Source organism: Ovis canadensis, chromosome 14, assembly GCF_042477335.2.
Source record: "Ovis canadensis isolate MfBH-ARS-UI-01 breed Bighorn chromosome 14, ARS-UI_OviCan_v2, whole genome shotgun sequence".
Classification (NCBI taxonomy): domain Eukaryota; kingdom Metazoa; phylum Chordata; class Mammalia; order Artiodactyla; family Bovidae; genus Ovis; species Ovis canadensis.
Window position 1 is genome coordinate 42,906,424 of NC_091258.1, and position 21,857 is coordinate 42,928,280.

The window sequence follows — 21,857 nt, forward strand, 5'->3', positions numbered from 1 at the left end:
CACAGTTGTCATTTAAAAGGTAAGGAGCCTGTACTTTTCTTTACACATTCATTTTATTGACTAATTTGGCCGTGCCGGGCCTAGTTGAGGCACCTGCGATCTTCAATCCGTGTTGCAGCATGCAGGATCTTTTTAGTTGTGCCATGCAAACACTTCGTTGCAGTATGTGGAATCTAGTTCCCTGACCAGGTTATCAAACCTAGGCCCCCTGCATTGAGAGCATGGAGTCTTAGCCATTGGACCACCAGGGAAATGCCAGGGGTCTATACTTTTGACCAAGAGAGGTCAGTGTAGGTGACGCAGGGTATGGTGAACCGAATAAGCTATTCATCATAGGGGATAAATATAGGACAACAGGCTAGCCATTGTGGTTATAACAACAACAAAAAAAAGAATACAGGTTGTATTGAAAACTTGCTAATGGTTTCAGAAATATGTACTAAACATTATTCCCTAATTTTGTGTTAAGTATGTTTCTCTGTTCATACGAGGCTATTTCCCTTCTAGAGCTGTAAACCCAAATCTATGCCCCCTACAAAGTTGGTTTGCTTGCAAAAATATACCTTAAATAGTAAACTGTATAATAGAAAATGCAAGTCCTTTAACAGGAAGGAGGTTCAAATGAAAATTTGCATAAGTGGCTTAGATGGTAAAGAATCCGCCTGCAATGAAGGAGACCTGGTTTGATCCCTGGGCAGGAAAGATCCTCTAGAGATGGGAATGGCAACCCACTCCAGTACTCTTGCCTGGGAAATCCCATGGACAGAGAAGCCATGCAGGCTACAGTCCATGGCATCGCAAAGCGTCAGACACAACTGAGTGACTAACACTTTCACATCAATGCTTAGCTTTCAGGGGACGCAGAATGGAACCTAAACTCAACCCCTGCCCTGACCAGGTTAGAAGAGTTTTCCTTGTGCTGACACTTTAATAAAATTCAAAAGAAGAAATCAGAACTGTGTGGTGCTTACAGAGTAACAGAATTAGACACTTCTGCATTTGCAAAGGCTCTTGGAAGTCTCCAAGTCCAAAGTGAGAATCCTTTCTTGAGATACCTCAAAAGTTCTCTCAGGAGATAAGAGCCTTCAAACACAGACTTCCCCTTCCTTATCACACTCAGGGAGCAGTCTCCAGGAATGCTGATTTTCCCTGCAAATGTAACAAAGTTTCTCTGCCAGGTCATGAGATAAAATTGGATTCCAGGGCTTGAATTACCAAGTGGCACAGACCTGGTCCCACCCAAATGGAAGCCTGGTGAATATTTTTTTAAAAAAGATTTTATTGCAATAATCTTCCTCAAATGTTAACAAAGGAATTCTCTTCTTGCATTCATGGTTTCTTAGCCGGAACTACGCATCATTGGGAACTTGGGATGCCAGGCTGTAGACACACAATCTTGGATAATATGAAGCTAAGAGGTCACAAGGCAGTCCAGGCTTTTCACAGCCTCATTCAGTAGCCTCTCCTGGGAGGATGACTATGATGAATCCACATTCTCAGTCTACATTTGGCAGTGTTAGTAGGCAAAAAGCACAATTCTTAGATTTAAAAGAGACCACATAAACCAGGTGATGGGATGGGATACCTTTAAAATATCCCACCCAGGCCTTTGCTAGCTCTCAGCAGTGGCAGGCTGCAGGATTTAGGAGTCCGAGTCTTATTTAAGTCAGTGGTGCAAGTTAGAGCTGCAGTAGTAACCTCAACACACTTCTTGATGGAGAGGAATTACCATAAGGCAAGGGCTTCCCAGGTGGCACTGGTGGTAAAGAACCCGTCTGCCAAAGAAGGAGATGTACAAGATGTGGGTTCGATCTCTGGGTCACGAAGATCCCCAGGAGGAGGGCATGGCAGCCCACTCCAGTATTCTTGCCTGAAGAATCCTCAGGGACAGAGGAGCTTGCAAGGTTATAGTCCATGGGGTCACAAAGAATTGGACATGACTGAAGTGACTTAGTACCTACCACAAGGCAGACCTCTCAAAGGACCACGAGCAGGCAGAGTGGTGATTAGAGCAAACACTGAACAAAGTGCCAGAGATTTCACTCTGCACCATTTCCAGCGTGGGCCGAATACCACCCCAGTTATCCTTCTTGGCTCCCTGGGTTGCTGGGATAATCAAGAAAAAATATTTGGAAGAGCTAATTGTGTTGTGTAAAAGTAAGAACTTTCCCCCATTCTGTAAGAACATATCCATGCGCAAGGAAACATATGGAAGAACCAAATAAAGGGAGAGAGGAGGCAGAGCAGTGTAGGCAGAAAGAAGCATAGATTTTGGATTCAGCTGGTTCTGCTTTCAACTCCCCATTCTCCACTTTCTTGGCCATTCCAGGACAGTGACTAAATCTCTACAAATCTAAAATTATTTATCTGTTAAAGGAGGCATAAAGGTGATGTTAACAGTACCCTCTCTCACAAGGTTCAACTGAAGGCTAAATAAGATTTTGTACATCCTGGGAGGACTAGGTATTTAGAAAGTGTTACTTCCCTTGGTCGGACCTATACGTAATCTTCAACTTTCAACATATAATTATTCAAATATATTTGCAAAGTACAAAAACAGAAAATCACCTCAGCCTTCTCTATGGCCATTTTAGGTTATTTAAAATTACTCAGGATTTCCCTGGCAGTCCAGTGGTTATGACTCTGAACTTCCAAGGCACGGGGCACAGGTTCAATCCCTGGTCAGGGAACTAAGATCCCATGTGCTGTGCACGTGGTCAAAAATAATAGTAATAACTTTTTAAAAATAAAAATAATGAAATAAAATTAATTGCAAAAATTAAAGTGTTTATATACTGAAAATATAAATTCTAACAAAATGGTATATTTCTTTCAATGTTTTAAAAGCCCATTCCATAACTTTAGAGAGCTTTAAGTAAGTAAGTAAAGTCGTGTCAGACTCTTTGCGACCCCATAGAGAGCTTTAGAAAATACAAATTGTACAAAGGCTTACTGGTAATCCTTTCCCTCTTTCCCACTTGTTTTATAAGCTACTGCCATGATTCCTAGTATGGATAACACAATGATTTCACTTAAAGACTCATTATTAAATTATGTTCCATAGCTAATTTGAGGTTAAAATCCCGTGACTTAGTCTCTAGCATCAATGCTACAATGTGTATACTTTTAAAAAACAAATTGGGTCTCAGGCAAAGTTTAGAAGAAAGATCATCATGTCTGTTGGTTCACTCAAATTGTTCTGACTTCAGACCCAGTCCTGCCAGCCTCAGTTACTCAGCGAACGTCATGCGTCAGAATCAAAATGCACTTATTTTCAAAGAACCAGACCCATGTGATCAGAAGTGCCATAAAAGTACGCATAAGCCCATCTGTCCAGGGGCTGAAAGAAATTAGCCTCGGCCTAATGAAAACCACTCAGCGGACCCCACATCCTCTCCATTTGGCTTTTCTCTGCACTCTGGCCTCCTATCTCCACCACCCTACTTCTCTCCCTCTCTCAATCTTCATCCTCACCAAGTCTCACTTTTCTTCCTCATGGTTCTGGATTCTCTATTTCTGTGACAGTCGCTCATGGTCTATCAGAATTTGTTTTCTGTATGTAGGCTCCTCTCTTATGTTGTAACAGTTACATAACTTTCTGTCTATAATTGAGGCTTTCTGTCTTACTGCCCATTTGCTGCTTGGTCCCGTTCTTTGCATCTCTTTGACCCTGTCTAATCACCTCATTCTGTGTGTATCTGTACCTATGTGTTAAGGGCAAGTGTGCTCAGTGTTTCTTGTTTGGTCTTTTCACTGCAACTTGTATCTTTCCTTCCACTCATGAGATGAAGGGAAAACTAAGAACACTGAAATGCATTCCCAATAGTTTGGTTTGGATGTGGAATTTGGTTTCAGCTATTAAAGAAAAAAAAAAAAAACTGAGATGTTTACAGCATGAATCTAAGGCAGAGGAGAAGATGACAACAGAAGCTCTAATCAATAGGACCAACCATTGCAAATGTCTAATGATTCCTGAAAAGACTTCACAAGGCTGATTACAAATGTCCCTGCAAAGTCAGGGTCATAGTCAGAGCATGAGCCCTGCCAAAGTAACACTGCTCTAAGAGAAAAAATAACAGAACACTGCACATGCCTGCAGACACACACACACACACACACACACACACACACACACATACAAAAGGCAACTGCAATGAGAAATTCATTTATACTTTTGGATTCCCAGAAGCACATAAAAAAATAAAAGCAAAGAAAATTCCACTATAAATAAACCTGCCACATTCTAAATAAAGCCTTTGACTGGCTGGGGAGTCTGGCTTTGTTTGGAGGAGTTACAGGATTTGGTCATTTTTAGTAGCCATGTTTGCCCTTTCAGCAAATTACTTTTCCTCACGGAATCTGCTAAAGGCATGAGGGGGTTATTCTCAGTGGTCAAAGTACACCCGTAGCAAAGGATATGACCAGAAGTGTCCAGAGGAAGGTCACTGTGATAAGAGCTAGCAAGGAAGAGATGAAACAGAGAAGCAAAGGTTCATTTGGAAAAAGATTCTTGGAGCTGCAAAAGGCAAATGGAGAGAGGGGAGGTCACTGAAGAGAGCTAAGTAAATCATAGATCCCACCCTTAGACCCTCTGTAGTACTGTCCACCAGGTCAGTTTCCAAGTGCAGAGGTAACTGTTACTAAATTATTCAGCACACTTAGTTCAAGCAACTGGGAGGTACAATTCTTCCGTCTTCTTTTAGCTCCTATGTGTGCAAGATTTTCTATTCCATTCCACTCAACTATTCTACTCTCCTTCCTATTGTTCTGGTGATTCTCAGTTCAAACACATACAGAGAAAATTGCCCAGTTGTGGCAAAGCTTTCAGTGAACTAACTTCATGATACAGCTCTGGAGTACTTAAGAACTTTGCCCAACTCAGAAAACAGCTAGAATCATTTCACCATCGTCACCTAACCAATGAGAATTCACTTCAGTTCTAATGTCTCAATTGTCTTACCTGCAAAATGGGAACAACAACATCTTTAAATATATTTAATGCACAAAGTAAGATGTCTTAAAGGCTCAATAAAATTATTCTTCTCCTACTACTACTCCATCAATTTTCTCCTATTTTATCATCATAATCACCTTAAATGTGTATCTGTAAATGATACAGCCAAAAATACAGATACTGGGCTGGCCCCCTACATTTGGAGAAAACCCCGCAAATCACTTTGTACATGGTACCACCCCTGCCTAGGCCCAGACTGAGGCAGTTTCTCTCTCCATAAAGGAAATAAAACAGAGGTACCACATGCATTAGCTTCAAGGATATGTTTTTCCTTTTCTCAAGCGGTTTGTATTCACTCCTGTCTCTTACTTCCAATGCAGAGAGAGATATTTGCAAAGAAAAAGGTACAGCGGCTTTGCAATTGAATAGAAATCTCTAAATGTCTATTTATATCTTACTAAATGTTTTAAACAGGCTTCCCAGGTGGCTCAGTGATAAAGAACCCACCTGCCAATGCAAGAGACATGGGTTTGATCCCTGGGTCAGGCAGATCCCTTGGAGAAAGAGATGGCAACCCACTCCAGTAGGGAATTTTTTTTTTTTTTAATTTTAATTGGAGGCTAATTACTTTACAATGTTGTGGTGGTTTTTGCCATATGTTCACATGAGAGACTAGCGCTGAAACATGTATATTATCATATGTGAAACAGATCGCCAGTCCAGGTTTGATGTATGAGGCAGGGTGCTCAGGGCTGGTGCACTGGGATGACCCTGAGAGATGGGATGGGGAGGGAGGCGGGAGGGAGGGTCAGGATGGGGAACGCATGTAAACCCATGGCTGACTCAGTGGGGAAATTCTTGCCTGGGAAATCCCGTGGGCAGTGGAGCCTAGCAGGCTAGAGTCCGCGGAGTCACGAAACAGTCAGGCACTACTTAGCGACTAAACAACAAAAAATAAACATTTTACATCTAGTCTTGGGACGGTACCTGGATTAACTCCAGAGAGCCTCACTTTTCTCATCTGCCAATTGGGGTGGCAGCCTAGCACATCGAGCCCCTCCTCTTTGAGGTTAAAATGTGACAATGTGTTTCCAAGATTACAGAAACAAGTTCTAAGATCACCATGCCCAGGTCTGATTCCTGGCTTTATCACTTGTACACTATTTGTCTAACTTGGTAAAGTCTAATGCAAATGACTCTTCCCATCAGTGACTCTCTCCAGATCTGGACATGGGAATAATGGTAGCTTCGTCAGGGGGTTGCCATGAGGACTGAACGAGAAAACTTCATAAAGTTAAGTTGCTCAGTCGTGTCCGACTCTTTGCGACCCTGTGGATTGTAGCCTACCAGGCTCTTCCATCCATGGGATTCTCCAGGCAAGAATACTGGAGTGGGTTGCCATTTCCTTCTCCAGGGGATCTTCCCAACCCAGGAATCAAACCCAGGTCTCCCACATTGCAGGCAGACGCTTTAACCTCAGAGCCACCAGGGAAGCCCCGTAAACTGTCTACCACACAGTAAACATTTAATAGAATTAAGATGCCTCTGGCCAATGTCATCAAGTTCACAATCTCAACTATACATTTAAGGGGAAAAAAAAAATCTATGCAACACAGCCAGATTAATTTTTTAAGATTAGAGAGAAATAGAGATAGGTATTCAGTATTTTATTCCCTGCTGTTCCCCCCATATTCCTCAGCCCTTCTGGATTCCACTACTGTGTCCCATGGAAGCCCAGTGACATCTGTGACATTTGACACTCTTGCAGATTTCAGAGCACATCTACCACATTGTGGTAAACACACACAGGGGAAAAAAGGAGTCCACACATCTGAGCAGGAGAAAGTTCCTATTAACTAATCCAGCTTGGCGGAATTGGGGGTTCCACAGGCAGTAACCTCTGCTATCACCTGCAGTACAGTGGAGTCCTATCTGCAAACTGATGTTATAGCCTGCTGTGCTCAACACCTACCACACAAGATTGAGGCTTCTATCCACAACCTTGCCTGCAGCTCTTGCCAATACCACGTCCAAGACTTTTCTTTGATTGAGTTGTATTCAAAATGTACTCTGTCTACAGACAGCAAACACCATGACTTGCACTGTCCCTGGATTGATTGATTGATGATGGATTGATTTCTTCAAAAAGTTGTTTTCATTTTAATGCTTTCTTGGGGGTATGAGTTCCCCGGGGTTTATTGTGAAAATGCAGATTCTGATTCAGTAAGAATGAAACTCTACATTTCAAAGGAGCTCTCAGGTGAAGATGCTGCTGTTGATCAGCAGACCCTCACTTTGACTAAGCAGAATGGAGCATGCTTTAGTTCTCCTCCTAGCTATGATGTCTAAAAAGAGTTCTAAATGCTTTGAAATGTGAGTGAGGCAGCTGGGGCTGATGAGAAAGCATATCCCTACTTTAACGAACTAGTCAAATCTTTGAATATTGACAGCAGTGTCATATTAATATATGTCAAAATATTCAAGGACTTAGTTAGGAACAGGAATACACATAATCAAATTATGCCAAGGAGTGAGTGTGTATATGTGGGTGTGTTGTTCAGTCACTCAGTTGTGTCCAACTTGCAACCCATGGACTGCAGCATGCTGGGCTTCCCTGTCCTTCACTATCTCCCAGAGTTTGCTCAGACTCATGTCCATTCAGTCAGTGATGTCATCCAACCATTTCATCTTCTGCTGTCCCCTTCTCCTCCTGCCTTCAATCTTTCCCAGCATCAGAGGCTTTCCTATGAGTAGGCCCTTTGCATCAGGTGGCCAAAGTGTTGGAGCTTCAGCTTCAGCATCAGTCCTTCCAATGAATATTCAGGGTTGATTTCCTTTAGGATAGACTAGTTTGATCTCCTTGTAGTCCAAGAGACTCTCAAGAGTCTTCTCCAGCACCACAGTTTGAAAGCATCTATTCTCTGGCACTCAGCTTTCTATATAAGGTCCAATTCTCACATCCAGACCTGACTACTGGAAAAACTATAGCTTTGACTATACAGACTTTGTCGGCAAAATGATGTCTCTGCTTGATACACTGACTAGGTTTGTCATAGCTTTTCTTCTAAGGAGCAAGTGTCTTTTCATTTCATGGCTACAGTCACCATCCACAGTGATTTTGGAGCCCCCCAAAATAAAGTCTTCACTGTTTCCATTGTTTCCCCCTCTGTTTGCCATGAAGTAACAGGACCGATGCCATGATCTTAGTTTTTTGAATTTTGAGCTTTAAGCCAGCTTTTTCACTCTCCTCTTTCACCTTCATCAAGAGGCTCATTAGAGCCTCTTCACTTTCTGCCATAAGGGTGGTGTCATCTACGTATCTGAGGTTATTGATATTTTTCCCAAAAACCTTGATTATAGCTTGTGCTTCATCCAGCCAAGCATTTCGCATGAACATAAACATGTATAATTTAACTATAATGGAAATAATATATGCAGACGAAAAATGCTGAAATGTTAAAGAAATTGCTATGTAGAAAACATGTCTGGCCAAGCCAAATGAGATTCTGTAAATCCTATAAAACTCTTATTTTTCTTAAATAACCTAGTATATTAAATAACATTTCTAGGCTATTCTCATTTATTGAAAGGTTACAAGCAACATGGATGCTGACTGCATTAGCTAAAGACTCCAAAGATAGTTCCCACCTTTGAGGTCAAATACAAAAGCTTCATAAGATAGTTTCCCATTTGAAAGCCAAATCCAAATCTTCATTTTTCATTAATATGTGGTCTGTTCCAGGGAAATGAAACTTATTTAACATGCATTCAGCAGGACAGCAAGGCTGTGACTGTTCTTTCTCTCTTTATCATTTCATAAAAATGATTAAATATTGCTGGCACTTTAATTTATTAATCGATGAGATTGAATTTCCAAGGGTTGAATAAGGTATGGTTTAGGGAAAAAAAAAAGATTCTATTTACCAAATGAGTTTCACATTAAATCATGGTCCCCAAGAATTTACTATGAATAGATGGCATTGTTTTTTAAAAAAAAACTGAGCAATATAACACTGTCGTTTGTTTTTCTCTCATTTTACTGTGTTTTAAAATGTAATAATAGCTTACAAAATAAAATACAGGAAAATTAAAAAAACAAAAAGATAATCCAACCACGTGTACTGAAGAAAAAAGGTTTTAGTATATTGGTATATTTCCCTTTATTGATTTGTGGTACAGTTATTAAAGGGGCTTCCCTGGTGATTCAGACAGTAAAGAATCCCCCTGTAATGTAAAGAGACCTGAATTCAATCCCTGGGTTGGGAAGATCTCCTAGAGAGAAGGGAATGGCAACCCACTCCAGTATTCTTGCCTGGAGAATTCCATGGGCAGAAAAGCCTGGTGGACTTTAGTCCAGGGGGGTGCAAAGAGTCAGACATGACTCAGCGACTAACATAGTCATTAATATGAATTAATGTCAGAATTAATCCATTTTGTTTTTAATAGGTTCAGTTTAGTTCAGTCCTGTCCGACTCTTTGCAACCCCATGAATCGCAGCATGCCAGGCTTCCCTGTCCATCCACCAACTCCCAGAGTTCACCTAAACTCTTGTCCATAGAGTCAGTGATCCAGCCATCTCATCCTCTGTCGTCCCTTCTCCTCCTGCCCCCAATCCCTCCCAGCATCAGAGTCTTTTCCAGTGAGTCAACTCTTCGCATGAGGTGGCCAAAGTACTGGAGCTTCAGCTTTAGCATCAGTCTTTCCAATGAACACTCAGGACTGATCTCCTTTAGAATGTATTGGTTGGCTCTCCTTGCAGTCCAAGGGACTCTCAAGAGTCTTCTCTAACACCATAGTTCAAAAGCATGAATTCTTCAGTGCTCAGCTTTCTTCACAGTCCAACTTTCACATCCATACATGGCCATTGGAAAAACCATAGCCTTGACTAGATGGACCTTTGTTGGCAAAGTAATGTCTCTGCCTTTTAATATGCTGTCTAGATTACATGATTATTATTTACTCATTAAATAGAATCATACATTTGTGATTTTTATAATCATGCTGTTTTCAATTAGGCAAGTTTTTATATCAGAAACAATGGGTGGTGATTATAGATAGAATTAGGATTTTCCTTACAATAGGTTTTAAAATCAAAAGTATTGACTTTGTATGAAAACTGTTGAATATGGTTGATCAGACTAAGAGGTACACAGAAATTGACTTTTTTGCTAATGTTTGATTATATTATTTTATGTACCCATACATATAATAATAGCTATGTATTAGATATTATTATTATAATTATTTTAATTTAATATTATAATTATTACTATCTTATTATTAATATATATATTAGATATATATTAGATATCCTGCTCTATTAGATACAGGTACTCTATTCATATCACACATATATTTTTAATTATATTCTCTACACATTTTACATCTTGCTTCTGATATTTACTCAGTTGCAATTATGTTCCCATGTTCTACATTTTAACCATTTGGGGATGATTCATACTACTCTGCTGTGTAAATACACAAGGAAAGCCTTCCCAATTGTGCAGCCTCTACGTCTGCCCAATTCCTCGCTCTGAGCTTTGGCCTTACATTAGTGGTAGGTATCAATTCTCTGTTTGCTTTCTTTTTTTTTTCCACATTGACTACCTCGATGCCATTTATTCATAAAATAGGGTTACTTAATCTGGGTTTTTCAGCCATAAACATAGACTTGCTAGTATTTTGCTTCAAGTGGAAAAAGTATGTGTCTCAATGTGGAAACTCTTAAAGAGGACCAATAAAATGTACAAGACTCTTCTTGTAAGAAGCCTGCATGAATTTATTTTTCAAGACATCTATAGAGACAAGCAGATTGTACACACTCTTACCTGGCCCCGTGGTAAGGAACAAAGATACAATTTGCTGTGCCCAAGAGAGGCTGTGTGACTTTTCCCTCCAGCTACTTTTGTAGCAGAAGTGGAAAAGAAAATAAAGTGAAAGTCTGGGGGCTACCAAGAGGAAGAATTAGGAGATGATTTGGGATTTTACTCATGTAAAAAGTCAGCTAATAGTCTGTGCACATGTGTGTGTGCTTGTATATGTGTGTGCATGTGTGTGTGTTGAGGGTTTCTACTAACATACATGACTAACACTACTCTAGTAGTGTTATATCAGCACCAAAAGATTTCCAACAGCCCTGGGATGCCTGTTATTTGTAAGTTGGGACATTGGGCAAAAGGCAGACAACCCTTGTTGTTTGGCCAGATTGAGACATGCGATGCTGACTTGCATTCCTGCCAAATTACTGGTGCACAAGGCTCTATCTGAGTAGGCGGGAGCGTCACAAAACTGACAGTGAATTGTTCTTGCAAGGCCGAAGATACAATTTGGCTGCGGCTGCGCAACCCAGTGCTCTTAACATGCAAACGGCCAGCAAAAATAATGGCATGTCAAGTGCAATTTTCTCACCAGCCGCTGACACCGTAAACTGTAAAACAGTGTAATTATTTGGCATCCCGTGTCCTTCATACTAAGCACCACCCAAACGATTTCCAAGTTACGGTGAAGAGGGAAGGTTAGAAGGTCAATTTTAAAGAGAGAAAATGAGTCAGTGCCTTGGAGGGAGAGAATTATAAATAGACGTGGCATCACCAATGGGAGTTATATCCAAATAAGGAGTTGCTCAGAAATCCAGGTAGGAGGGGAAAAGGGAGGAAAGAGAGCTGAGGAGTTTATGTAAGAAAGAAGATTTAGGAGAGATCTCTGACCACCTGGAAAGCAAACCGTATTTTTTTCCCCCAAAATAAAGCGGTCTGAGGAACAGTGGATCACAGAACCACACAGCAAGAGCTCAAGGAACTTGGGCCAAAAATCAATAGATGTTGTATACATTTTTTATATTGCTTTCTCTTCCTGTTCGATTGGGGATTTGTAACTTAAATATAATTCCATAATCCACTATACAAATTACAAGTGAGGAAACTGAACCTGAGAAGTGTTGCGTGGCTTTCTCTTCCAGCTCCTTTAGAGCAGATGGGGAAAAAGACAGAAGCCAGATTTCCAAGAGATTCTTGCTCATCTTTCTACCTAATTCCAAAGCTCTCAACACAAGCTCTCTGTCTTCCAGTTCCCCAGACCCAGTCTCAGCTCCTTAAATGGCCTTGTCCATATACTATGTCTTCTGTGTCAATGTTGTCTTTTTCAGCTCTGCACCCTGGTTCACCTGGTTATGGCAACCTTTAGGGAAGCTTCCATCATCCCACCAAACAAAACAGCTTCCTCTGTATGGGCTTCCACACCAGAGTACTGACCTCAGTTTTAATCTGACATATGTTTTTGTGATTGTTTTCTTAACATCTGTCTCCCTCTAGTAGCCCATTCTGATAGAGGGCATGGATCTATGTTTGCTCAGGGTTAAGATTCCATAGACAAGAACACTTAGGAGATAGTAGCTGCTCAATAAATATTTGTGGGATGATCTGATCAATCACCCTCCTGACTCACAGGCAAGAGCTTTCAGGATGGCATCAAACAGCCCAGCTCAAAGAATCCATGCACATTTCACCCCAAGGATGATATTTTTGTCTCAGTTATAAGACTTATGAAAAACTACCATGGGTTTTCCATCTTTCTTTTCTAAGACCAGAGCAAATAAAAACAAAGGGTGAAGGGTGTACCACATTATTCTTTTCCAGAAGTGGCAGAGAAAGTCAACACAGGAGGTTCTGGGCAGTATGGAAGTCAAAGTATTTATGTGTATACCAACAGGCTCTGAACTACCTTGCTCCACAGAGAGCTGGAGGCAGGAGTGGAGCCTCTTTGGCTGTTATTTGCTTTTCAGATATTCAGAAAGATTTTTGGTCTAGTTTGTGACATAAGTTTCTAGATGAATTGGAAGATAATGGAATTTCCAGGCTGTACTGCTTCATGCTACGGCTAAGGGGACAACCTCCAAAGAGAAGAATCTGCAGTCTTCATGAAAAGACTTGTTTTAACAAATTTGTTGTTGTTGTTTTTTAGTTGCTAAGTTATTTCCAACCCTTTGCGACACCACGAAGTGCAGCCCACCAGGCTCCTATGTCCATAGGATTTCCCAGACAAGAATACTGGAGTGGGTTGCCATTTCCTACTCCAGGGGATCTTCCCAACCCAGGGATCGAACCCATGTGTCCTGAAATGGCAGGTGGATTCTTTACCACCAAGCCACCAAGGATTCTTATCACTATTACTATTGCAAAGAAAGATTTTTAAGATCAATGCCTAGAAACAATGTTTAAACTACCTAGCAAGTCCCTAAAATCCCAACAGGAGTGGAAAACACGAAAGCAATGTACTGTCTCCTAACTGAAAAATACTACTGATATAAAAGCTGATTTATCTTATTTTATAAATTCCTCCATTTTTAGGTGAATTATTCATTCACTTATTCATGCAAAATATTTACGAGCTCTCCTCATATGCAGGCAGAGTTCCAGGTTCTGGGGATTTTCAGTAAAGAACAAAGAAGACAAAATCCTTTTCTTTGTAGAACTTGCATTCTAGTAGGTGACAAATCAGAAGAAAGATAAAGTATGGCGATGTGAGACAGTGGTCTTCAGGAAGGAATAAAAATAAAGCATAGTCAAACAGGTTGAAATATCAGAGATGGAACAGTTCTATTTTAGACAAAATGGGGCAGAGAAGGCTCTATAAGAACACAAAATTCAGCTTCTTTTTAATTCAATGGAACATATGCAGACTTATGCTGCTTCTGATTGAGGGGACACTCAGTCATCCCACCCTGTTCCCATGGTATCGCATAAACCTTTCCACCCGGCAGGGGCTCCTAACTTCCTACTCCAGCCCATGCCACAAAGCTAAATGACAGTTACCCTTCAAAACACATGGAAATATCAACCCTCATCTTCATCCTAAGCAACCTGGGCTCATTGAAAGGGCCCCTCATTAGGCTCCCAGACTCCTGTGCTCACATAGTGATGTAGTTTCTTTGTCCATCACTCCAACTACACACACACACACACACACACGAACACACTTAATACAATCATGACTACAATATGTATAGGCACTCTGCATGCCTTATTTTAGTTGTGCTCACAGTGATGTAGTTTCTTTGTCCATCACTCCAACTACACACACACACACACACACACACACGAACACACTTAATACAACCATGACTACAATATGTATAGGCACTATGCATGCCTTATTTTAGTCATTCTTATCTACTTGTATTTACCTTATCTGGCTAACGCTTGAGGAGCTTGGTTATTTCCTAGGGAAAATATCCAGAAAGTGGCAACGCCAATACTCAAACCTCCACAGAGTCCAGCTCTAAGACTTAGTTTTTTCTCTGCATCCAGCTGCCTATCAACAAAGTAAAAACAGAAATGAAGGATGCGAGGGTGTATGTGAAACTCTGAAGAGCCAATCACTCAAACACTGACTCTGCCCTTGAGCTTGAACTCATTCTGCCAAGCCTGAGGCTCCCACTATGGTGACTCGCAGGAGGGCCTTTTAAAGAGCAGGTATGCTCCTGAGTAACTAGTGCTTCTCAGCCAGTTCCTGGGGAGAAGCTCAGCAATGAAGCGGTTCAGAGTCAGACGTGGAAGAGTGTTCACAGACAGACATGGAAGAGGATTCACAGAGATAAAACGGTAAAAAGCACCGGTGGGCACCCCGATACGGATCATCCCCACACTCATCCTGCCTCATCACCTGCAGCAGTCACCTGAAATGCATTTTTAGACTCTGTTACAACCTAAGTCCCTCAAAGGCTAAGCCATAATAACTCAGGAGCACTTTTCTTTAAGGGGAAATATACATGATTGGAAATATTTGCAGGAAAAGTTCTTCAGAAAAGAGGATTAACTCAGATTGAACAGTCGTTTAGGAACTGGCCGTGTCCAGGATCAGAGAAGAGGAGTTCATCAAGGATCAGAACCATCTTGGCCATTTCAAAATCCTAGGGTTCGGGACTTCCCTGGCAGTCCAGTGGTTGAGACTTTGTGCCTCCAATGGAGAGGGTGCAGGTTTGATCCCTGGTCAGGGAACTAAGATCCCACATGCTGTGCAACACTGCCAGAAAAAAAAAAAAAAAAAACCCTAGGGTTTACTAGCAACATTGCTGTCCTTGAAAGAAGCATGAATTTCTCAAGTACTGCTGCTGCTGTTGCTAAGTCACTTCAGTCGTGTCTGACTCTATGAGACCCCATAGATGGCAGCCCACCAGGCTCCTCTGTCCATGGGATGCTCCAGGCAAGAACACTGGAGTGGACTGCCATTTCCTTCTCCAGTGCATGCATACATGCTAAGTCATCTCAGTCGTGTATGACTCTGTGTGACCCTATGAACAGCAGCCCACCAGGCTCCTCTGTCCAAGGCATTCTCCAGGCAAGAATACTGGAGTGGGTTGCCATTTCCTTCTCCTCTCATGTACTATTACGTCACAAAAGGATAGTAAACACTGCATTGTTTGTCTCTCTCTCTATTGCTACATTTAAACAATGGAGGTAAAATTAGTCATTAGATCCTGACTCCAAAACAAATCCCAATTTAATTACTTTTTATATTCAGGTAAAAATGGAAAGTTCTTCTGGGGATAGCAAGTTTGTTTGTTTATATTGCACAAGACATCAACAGTGTGATAGACCTCCATAGAGTTAACTAACAGAAAACAGGCAGAAAATATCCATCAATTATGTATGTGTACATGTATTGTATATCCAGAATTTCATACGGCATGAAAATGCCTTGTCAGAGGGCTGGATAAGAAGTCTGAATATCCAGAAAGTAAGAATTGAAGAACTCTGCATTCTATACTCAATAATTCTTAAGTGCAAATTAATGGTTTAAATACATGGTAACTAGTCACTAAACTGTAATCGGATCCAGTGGATAAAATCACGGCCTTGGGAATCCCCAGCTTGATTCAGATTCAGATCATTTACTAGTGCTACAATCTTGGTTTGCTTTATTAATCCAAGTCTCAATTTCTGCACTCATCAAAACAAAAAAAGAGAGAGAGAGACAGATAATCTGGTCAAGAAGCCCCTGTGCAAAACCCACCGGGCCAGATGTTTTGCAAATGAGAACTTTTCACATTTAGAAACGTTTTAAGGTAGATAAACTGTATAGTAAGTAAAACCTTCAGCAGAGTCTGGGGCAGTAGCCTCTAATCAAACACATTAACATTTCTGCAGGGAAATATATGAAGTCACAGTAATGGGATGCATTACGACTATAAATAGCCTCCAGTCAGTTCTGCTACCTGAGTGTGCATCAGGCACACAAAAAAATCATTTTTGTATTTTGACAAAGAAAGGAGCGTAGATGTGTTTCATTCATATATTGTCTGTATACGTGTATATATGCACACATAAACACGTGTATGTATACATGTGGAGGGGGGAGGGAGCTACTGTTAGACTCAATCAGGACTGTGCCCACAGAGTGCTTTAATAATAATGCTCAATACAAAACAATATTGACCAGAATGCAAATTCCTTGAAGGCAGGGGTCGTTGGTTTGTTCATCAACAGGCCCCTATCCACCTAAAAATGTGTTTGCCTCAATAATAACGTGTTCTCCGAATGATTCCTGACACCGCCTCCTCCGGATTTCCCTTGCCCAAGTGAAACTACCTGAAGTGAAAAAGCAAAATCCTTGGGGAGGCTCAGTCTGCTTTGCAAGACAACGAGGTGCGAGCACAAATGGGATCAGAAGTTTCCAGTGAGACACCAAGTCTTGAAGCTCAATATTTAATTCTTCTTTTTTTTAATCACTGCATTTCGGAAACACATAGTATTGGCATGATTCACTTCTGAATCTGACTTATCAGGAAAATCAGTGCTTGGCAGGCTCATAATTGGAATTCTACCTACAATGATGGTATGTGCCCAAATTAACAGAAGTTTATGAATAATTCTGAGGAAAAAAGCATGTATAGTCTTCAACAACCCACAGTGAGATTGTGTAAATCAGGCAGTGCCTATCATCAGAACAAGGAGCACTCGTCTAACTTGCCAACAGCAAAACAAACGTAAACCCAGTCTAACACATACACGCACATACACGTGCACAAACACACACACATCACCAGACCAAAACTTTGATTCTATCCACTTGACTCCACCTGGCAATGAATTAATCAATATCCTATTGCAAAGTCACTGAATGACCGTAAGTACAAAGCACTGCTAAGCATCCACTCTAAGAATCTACCTTTCTCAATCCTAGGTTAATAACTGAAACAACAAATGAATCACAACAAAAAAAAGGAGAAAAATCTACCTGCAATTGGAGATACAGGGCCTCAGAATAAAATGGGACAAAATAACATCTTAGGAATCCAGGTGGTAGAAATTCAAATTGAGCAAAAATGTGTACATCTTCCAAGTCCTGTAAGCTACAGAAGAGGTTTGGCATGCAGACTTTTTCTATGAAGTGAGAATGAGAATGCTTATTTGTGTATGCATTACACAAGTGTTATTATAGCTATGATATAATAGATGGGGAGGGTGGGAGAGGTGGGGAGGATGAGCTTTCCCGAGAAAAGCAGTTTGTCTGCATTTAAATCTGTTACTGTGGGATTATTCATATTCCTAAAGAAATCAAGAGGTAAATGAACTAACCATCTGGCCAAAAGTACTTACAGCTAAGTGCAGCAACAACTGTGACAAGCCTAATGTTAAAGATCTAGAGACCAGTAAGATCCCCAAAGCGGGATCTTAAAAACGAAGCTTACCCTGCCAACAAGGATCGGTTCAGGTCCAGAAAACTCTTCCAGGACAAACATTTGATTCCAAACCCAGCCTCTTTTGGAACGATTCAAAATCCGCTGTTCTTCACTCAGCCTGTTTAGTTCCAACGGGGATCCACTCATGAGAACCGGAGACTGATTCATCGGAGCCGAGTAAATACAAGGGGGAAGAGTAATCCATAATATTATTAATGGAGTCCAGAGATCCAAGAGCATTTCCGCTAGCCGTTCTGGCATGGTCCCACCAGTTAAGCAAATCACCACGAAAATGAGACAATTACTTTTTTTGCCTCCGGTCTGCAGCCATCCAATTCATCATGCGGTGCCGAGCATTTACTTACAGCCCTGCCACGTGTTTACAGTACCGGAAACAGACATCATCTACGCAGTTTTTCTAAGACCACGATCCATGGGCTGTCCTTCTCATTGAAATTTCCTGCAAAAACAAGGAGGGAGAAAACTAATGATCCACTGCCAACAGGTTTTAAAACAAAATCACTGCTTTTCAGAAGCATGTGAATGAACATTTCCCACAGCCTTGAATTAAGAAAGTGGATCCATATAGATTGAGAAGAAGTAGGCTCACAGGTCTTTTTATACTTTAAGCTTTCAGATATTCGTATTAATTTTTGTTGGCTTCCCAGGTGGTGCAGTGGTGAAGAATCTGCCTGCCAGTGCAGGAGACACAAGAGACATGGGTTAGATCTCGGTTGGGGGGGAGGGGGTGACGGCGGTCAGGAATTCCCCTGGGGGGAGGAAAGGGCAACCCACTCCAGTATCCTTACCTGGGTGGGCTACAGTCCATGGGGTCGCAAAGAGACACCACTGAGCACACACACGTGTAAGACTGTGTTGGACAGGAATTAGCAACTGAGCACAGCAGCGCAACACAACGTTAATTTCTGTTATTTGCTATTTATTAAAAACTGCTGCAAGTCCCTGAAATTTGCTTCTCCCTCCTTGTTTTTTTTTTTTTCCTTCTTTCTCCCTTCCTTTTTCTTTCATGCCTCCCTCCCTTTTCTCTCTCCATGGCTTTCACTCTCTTTTCTCACAGTCTGGTTGTAAGGCAAGTGTGGGTGCTGCCAATGTAGCCCTCCTGCATTCCTGTAGAGATTGCAAGTCTTCCTTCCTTCCTTCATTTCTTCCTCATTTTCTTCCTTCTCTTCTCTGTCTCCTTCCCCACCCTCCAGTTTAAAGAGAAGTTCTAGTTCCCTTTGGGCTGCACTATGTGAAGAAACTAGCTTCAATGGTTAATTAAAAAAAAAAAAAAGCTACAAATGAGAACAGAAGGGAAATAGCCCCAAATGTTACCGTCTTAGCTGCCACAGCCCATCAGAAGGGATTGTCCAGCTCAGGCTGCAGAATACAATTCTCTGCCAGAATGCTAATAATGAGTGAATAAAATTAGAATGCTCCCAGAGAGAAATTCTGTATCGTCCAGCATGTATGTTATAATCAGGACAGTGTCAAGGCTCCCATTCCAAATGTACAGTTGAACAGGAGATTTAAATTATGAAAAGCTCCTTTGGGAATGAAATATGGTAAAAATACAATTTTCAATTGAGGAGATTTCAGAAAGGGATGCACACAAAAAAATCCCCATTACCTGAGGTGTCAAATACATTTTTTTTTGCTTACCTTCGGTGTGGCAAAACATGTTTCTTCCCTCTCAAAAAATTATTTTTAAAGAAATAATGTTCCCCACATATCCCAGAGAGAAGTCTAGCTGAATTAGATTAAATGGAAAAATAATTCCTCAAAACACCATGGGGAATAGTTTGGCTCAGGGAATTTATAATGCGGTAGGGAAACTTTGCCCTGTGTGTCCCTGGTTCCATTCTGGCTCAGAATGGGAAAGCAAGAAAGTCCTTAACATTGGCTTAGCTAGTGAGTGGTCTTAGCAAAGCCAGATGTAAGGGGCAGATTTAGATCCTGCTGCAAAGACAGGCAGGATCCTATCTAACAAGGTGGTGAATAGAATCGCCCTGCTTGTCACTTTTCGCCTGGGCTCACCTCCATCACTGGGACTCTCTGTGTACCTCAAAATAGGCTCCACCCTGATAAGGGCACAGGAGAATCCCTGCAAACAGCAGTTGCAATGGAAACTGAAGGCAAGAAAATCTTTCAACAGGAAATCAACTCAGAGAAAGAGAGTCCAGAACAAGGCCCCCAGCTTTCCCTAAAACTGCAGTACCAGCAGGGAGATCAGGCTTCCTGTATAGCAGATTTCCAGGAAGACCTTGTCTCATCCCATCTGAGAACAGACCTTTGCAGGCTTCGAATTTAAAACAAAAGTTGATAGATCTTGATAGAAAAATCCCTTCAATAGCAACAGTTTTCTGAATTGTCAATCCACTTAAATAGCGTTTAAACTTAAAATACTTAGCATGTACAGCACACCCATCACATGCCATGCAATCTCCTAAACATGGGGCGGGAACAGTGATGCAGGATTAGTGTGTTACTTGCGAGACTGTCTGTTTTACAGGCAGAAAATCCTAGGCTTGAATCCCAGCTCACCCGACTTGCTATCTCTGTAATAATGGGAAGAACTACTTAAGTTCTCTGAGCTTCTGTTTTCTCTTCTGCAAAATGGCAATAAGAAGAATTCCTAATTTCCAGGCATTAGGGTGATTCAGAAACAAGACTCAGATGAAGCACCCAGAACCTGGGAAGCACTCACTAAGCTGTGATGCTTGTTCTGCTGAGCCAGACTGAGGAGGCGGTCCTGACACCATCTCTGCCCTTGAAAAGCTTCAGTTAAAAAAAAAAAAAAGGAGCAAAGAGTTAATAAGCTGTGTGACTTCTGCAGGAAAGGTAAAGGTATGAGAGTTACAAAGGCAGTCAAGAATCTTCCCTAAGGTGGGATGTGGGTGGACGAGGGTGATGCTGGTGAGAGAGGGGCTGGACCATACTGGATGGAAGGGAATACTCATTTTAATCATGGAGGCTCAGCCTAAATGCTTCTCAGGGGCAAAAAGACTTCTTTCCAAACCTACCCTGTTTCATGCTGGGCCATACCTGAATGCTCAAGAGCCATGTAGACCATCCTCTGATGGCCTGAATGCTATAGAGGGAGAACGATGAGATGGTTGTGAGTTTCCTCTAGCTCCAGCCAGCCAGGAGTTTGAATTCCAGCCAGAGAGCCATCTTTACCAGTTGCATAACTGGGGGTCAATTAAAAATAATAATAATAAAAAAACTAGACTGCTATTTACCTAGCTGGTTTATTTTGAAGATTACAAGTGATAATTTTGGTAAAGTGATTAAGAATGCACAGTTATTTTTAAATTGTGCCAAATACTCTGCAAGTATTCTCTGGCATCTGCTTTGTTGTTAATGATTCTGGGATTAAAGCAGTTTATTCCCAATTTAAAGTCCTAACAGACACTTCCCTGATGGAAGCCACCAAGCAGATGGATTGCCACCAAGCCACTCGGGATGGAATGTGACTCAATTCCTCCCTGAACTCGTCAGAATCAGGTAAAAAGTAATAATAGGCCCTGAAACTGTTTCATACAATGGCATAGCTTCACTAGTTAGAATAAAGGGATTAATCAATAAAGAACATATGCATAGCCCCAAATAGTATCCATGAACACAAGATCTTGCAGTCAGATCAAACAAGCCGCAGTAAGTTTTATTCAAAACTGAGGTGTAGAGTAATGATATGAGTTGCCTAAAGAACACCTCCAGTAAAAAGAAAACAGCTATTTGAATCTAGGTAATCTAACTTCAGAATCCTTTCTTACCATAGTCCCTTCTCTTGTTGTCTAAATATTTGATGAGCTTATACTGTGGGTCAGGCATGAAGGCAAGAGAAGCAAGATATCAGAGTTCTTATCTTCAGGAAGCCAAGAGCCAAGGTAAAGACTAGGAAATGAATGCTTAGAATATCCTATTAAGTCTCAGAAACATTAGGGTAGTACAGAATGATGGGCATGCCACTCATCTTCACTGCCTTAAAGAAGGCTTCCTGGGGGAAGCATCATCTAAACAGCGAAAAGGAGTAACCCAAAGAGGGGAGGGTAAGTATAAAGGGTCATTTAAGTCAATCAATGAACAAGAACGAAACCATTCACTAATACAGGATTTGTGAATGAATTAGTACCGAGGGTAGTTTTCAAATCACTTCTTGTTATATTATCTAATCCATGGCCATGGTATCTTCTTGCTACCCACCACGTCATTCTAATTATG

At 41.2% G+C, this 21,857-nt stretch overlaps 1 protein-coding gene across 1 annotated transcript in view; it reads right to left on the reverse strand.

Moving 5' to 3' along the window:
- The window catches only part of CDH8 (cadherin 8), a 397,524-nt gene that overhangs the window by 364,412 nt on the left and 11,255 nt on the right, over positions 1 to 21,857 (reverse strand). Inside the window, exon 2 of the mRNA XM_069548935.1 lies at positions 17,643 to 18,093. Within this exon, the coding sequence (XP_069405036.1) occupies positions 17,643 to 17,894 (252 nt within the window). The 5' untranslated portion in view covers positions 17,895 to 18,093. The remainder of the gene's footprint in view (positions 1 to 17,642; positions 18,094 to 21,857) is intronic.